This window comes from Leucopleurus acutus, assembly GCF_964270905.1.
Source record: "Leucopleurus acutus genome assembly, chromosome: 2".
Lineage (NCBI taxonomy): Eukaryota > Metazoa > Chordata > Mammalia > Artiodactyla > Delphinidae > Leucopleurus > Leucopleurus acutus.
Window position 1 is genome coordinate 1,857,804 of NC_139143.1, and position 3,446 is coordinate 1,861,249.

Genomic DNA, 3,446 nt, shown 5'->3' on the forward strand with positions numbered 1-3,446 from the left:
CTCCAGTGTGTGCCCAGGACACAGGCAGTGCCATTGCCAGGTGATCCGTGGGGGGCGGGGAGGGGAGGCCAAGGGACCTCAAGGTTCTGCTCTCCTCAGCCGCACTGGATGGGGGCAGGCACAAGACAGTGGGTTGTCCAAGCAGAGACAGCTGTGGGCAGCCTGTCGGGGCCCAAAGCGAAAAATCTGCAGATGGGGGAGGAACCCAACTTAGGCTTGATCCCCCCTTTCCCCGCCCCAACCCCAGGATCGGCCTCATTTTTCTGATTGCGCAACGCCAAGGGGGAGCTGGTCAAGCTAGGAGAGGGGGCAGAGGCTGAGGCCAGGACTGCCGCGCCCTGGGAAGCTCCAGCAGCTGTCTGGCAACCCCCATCCCGTGCGAGTCCCAACCGGTGCCAGTGCGCGACCACGGAGCAACCTCCCCTCCCCCACAAGCAGCGACCCCCTCACGTCTGGAAGACGCCCCTCCTCCTCCCCCTCACTATCCCCCCCTGAGTCCAAGGCCTGGAGGAGCTGTGGTCCCCAGAAACGGCAGACAGGAGGCCTGAAGGCGCCCCGCCCCCGGGAGCGCAGGGGAGAGGAGCGAAGGGGAGAGGAGCGAAGGGGAGGGGAGGAGAGGGGAGGGCCGGCCGGGCAGGAATGCTCGGCGCAGGAGGCGGGAGGCGGGCGCGGGACATGTGAGGGCACATCCCGCGAGCTGCCGCCCGACGCGCAGACGGCCCGGGGAGCGAGCGGGCGAACGGGCGAGAGCGGGCGGGAGGGCGCGCAGCAGCGGCAGGGGCCGAAGCCCGGCGCGGGAGGCACCGGGCGCCGGCCGGGCCGCAGGGGGAACCGGCGGGGCGCGCCGCGGCCCCGGCCCCGCGCGCGCCCATGACGGCGGCCGTGCTCCGGGAGGGCGTGTTGGAGAAGCGGAGCGGCGGGCTGCTGCAGCAGTGGAAGCGCAAGCGCTGCGTGCTCACCGAGCGCGGGCTGCAGCTCTTCGAGGCCAAGGGCGCGGGCGGTCGGCCCAAGGAGCTCAGCTTCGCCCGCATCAAAGCCGTGGAGTGCGTGGAGAGCACCGGGCGCCACATCTACTTCACGCTGGTGACCGAGGGCGGCGGCGAGATCGACTTCCGCTGCCCGCCCGAGGACCCCGGCTGGAACGCGCAGATCACCCTGGGCCTAGTCAAGTTCAAGAACCAGCAGGCCATCCAGACCGTGCGCGCCCGGCAGAGCCTCGGGACCGGGACCCTCGTGTCCTAGACCGCAGGCTAACGTCTTCGCTTCCCGCGGCCATGGACGCGGTGTCGTGGGTCGTGCCAGGTGAGTTCTTGGGGTCTGAGCCTTTCTTTTCTCTTGCCCTCCCGTCTCCTCTCTCCTCTTTCCCCTACAGAGGAAATGCCCGCCCGGCCCCCGCCCCGCACCGTCCCCCCCCCACCCCAGCATGCCCTCTCAAAGCTGGCCGTCGTAGGGCCAATGGGGAGGGAAAGCCCAGGAGTCGACCCTGGGTGCCTGGGCCTGGGGCCAAGAGCCGGCCTTCCCCCTGGGGCGCCGCGCAGGGGTCCTGAATGTGCCCGCAGTGCCTGAGAGGAGGGTGGGCAGGATGTGCACCGCTCCCCCCCAGGTCGGTTCTGCCCTGACTCAGGTGGAAGAGGCTAGCAGAACAGACCTCCAGGCGGCTGGGCCTCCACCCCCACCAAGGCAGGGCTCCTGCGCTGTGGCTTTCAGGGAGCTGGGGAGGGCGGAGCGGGGGGTGAGCTTGCCCCTCCACCCCTTTCTCCTGCGACGACGCTCGTCCTGGAGCTTGACGGTGGGATTGAGGCAGGAAGACGGCCTCCCTCAGTGGCAGGGTTCTCAGGGTTGGGGCCAGAACCAAGGAGTCGTAGCTCCCAAGGTGGGACCTTGGTGGGAGCTGGGCTGGGCCTGGGAGCTCCACTACCTGTTCTCAGTGGTAGGTTTGGGGTCCTGGGGCTGAGCTGTTGGGAAACCAGGAGATTTGTGGGGTGTGCAGGCCAGGCCACTGATGCCAAGGAGCGTGGGCCTGTCCACCTGCCCCAGAGTGCCCGCCATGCTGGCTGGGCCGAGAAGGGAAGCTGGAGGAGGGGGTGGGGCCGGGTTTGTGGTCAGCTAGGCTCAGGGGAGGGACCAGGAATAGAACCTAGAAACTGTGGCTCCTGGCCCTGTGCCGTCTTCCCCAGATGCCGCCCCCTCCCGGGGGAACCGGGGGCAGGTTGAGGAAGGATCTAGGTGTCGTTTCTCCCCTGGAAACCTGTATCCCCCTCGCCCCACTACCACCACCACCCTCCTGACTCTCCCTGTCCTGCAGCTTCTCACCTCGCCAGGTCGGGTCCATTGAGCCTGGGGGTCGGTGCTGCACGCCCCCGCCCTCCTGTTAAGTGCCTCTCGTGGGGCAGTGCGGGGTCACTGAGAGGCCAGGCAGGAGGCAGACCTTCTGTCCTTAGAGCTGATCCCCTTTGATCCCCCAGGCCTCAGAGGCCGGGAGGGACAGCTTCCTGCAGTGCTGACAGGGTGTTGGACAAATGCTGTTCTCTCCTGAAACGTTGGAGCAGGTTGGGGAGCTCTGGTACAAACAGCTCCTGTGGCTACTCGCCGCCCCCGTGTGTGCCCTGCCCTGACTGCTGTTCTTTCTTGCCAGCTTCCATGCCCCCTTTGGCTCGCGGGGTGTGACTGTGCTCCGTTTGGTGAGGCAGAGGCCATGGACGCGTGGAGGAGGCGTTGGAGCGTGTTAGGGGCGGCCGGGGCCGGGTAGCAGGTCAAAGGCCCCGAGGGGCTGAGGATGAAGATGCAGCCCCCGGGTACTCAGACTCCCGCTCAGGACCTTCCGGCCACCGGCCTGGCCTCCGAGATCGTGATGGAGAGCTGCCCTCCAAGCCCCCTCCCGCCACGGCCCTGCGTCTCTGCTGCAGACTGCTCACCGGCCCCCCGGCTTGGCGCCGTGCCCGGAGAAAGGCAGTCCCCCGGGGGCGACGAGCCAGCGCCCCAGGACTCGGGAGGACGGGCTGGCGCTCAGAAGAGGAACCACCTGGGCTCGCCTCCGGATTTACTTTAGCGGGGGTAGCTGATGGGTCTGAGGCCCACACCTGGGGGTCATCTGCTGCTTGGGTCCTTCTGGGACCCCCACCCATCCAGGCCTCTCTTTGCACAGTTCTTTCCCCCTCCTTCCCCTCTTCCCCCACTGCGGTACTAGGCCTGGAGGTGGTGGGGGGGTGGGGGCGTCAGCCATTACCATTTCACACCCGTCCACAAATGCAGATGCCCTGCAGAGGGCAGTGACCACACCGTTCGCTCGCTGAGTGGAATTCTTTGCCCGCCGCTAAGACCTGGTGCTTGGAGTATCTGTCCTCACCCCACCTTCCCAGTCCACAGCCCATCCTGCAGTCTCCAGCCTGGGGAGGGAGAGACCCTGCAACCCAGGGAACATGGACTCAGAGGTCCTAGGGGAGGGG

At 67.6% G+C, this 3,446-nt stretch overlaps 1 protein-coding gene across 1 annotated transcript; it reads left to right on the forward strand.

The window, feature by feature from the left end:
• The first annotated feature begins 787 nt into the window (after positions 1 to 787).
• PHLDA3 (pleckstrin homology like domain family A member 3) lies at positions 788 to 2,910 on the forward strand. Its single transcript, XM_082832891.1, has 2 exons — positions 788 to 1,302; positions 2,636 to 2,910. Exon 1 carries the CDS (start codon positions 871 to 873, stop codon positions 1,240 to 1,242), a length of 372 nt encoding a protein of 123 aa, XP_082689017.1. The 5' UTR covers positions 788 to 870; the 3' UTR covers positions 1,243 to 1,302; positions 2,636 to 2,910.
• The last annotated feature ends 536 nt before the right edge of the window (positions 2,911 to 3,446 follow it).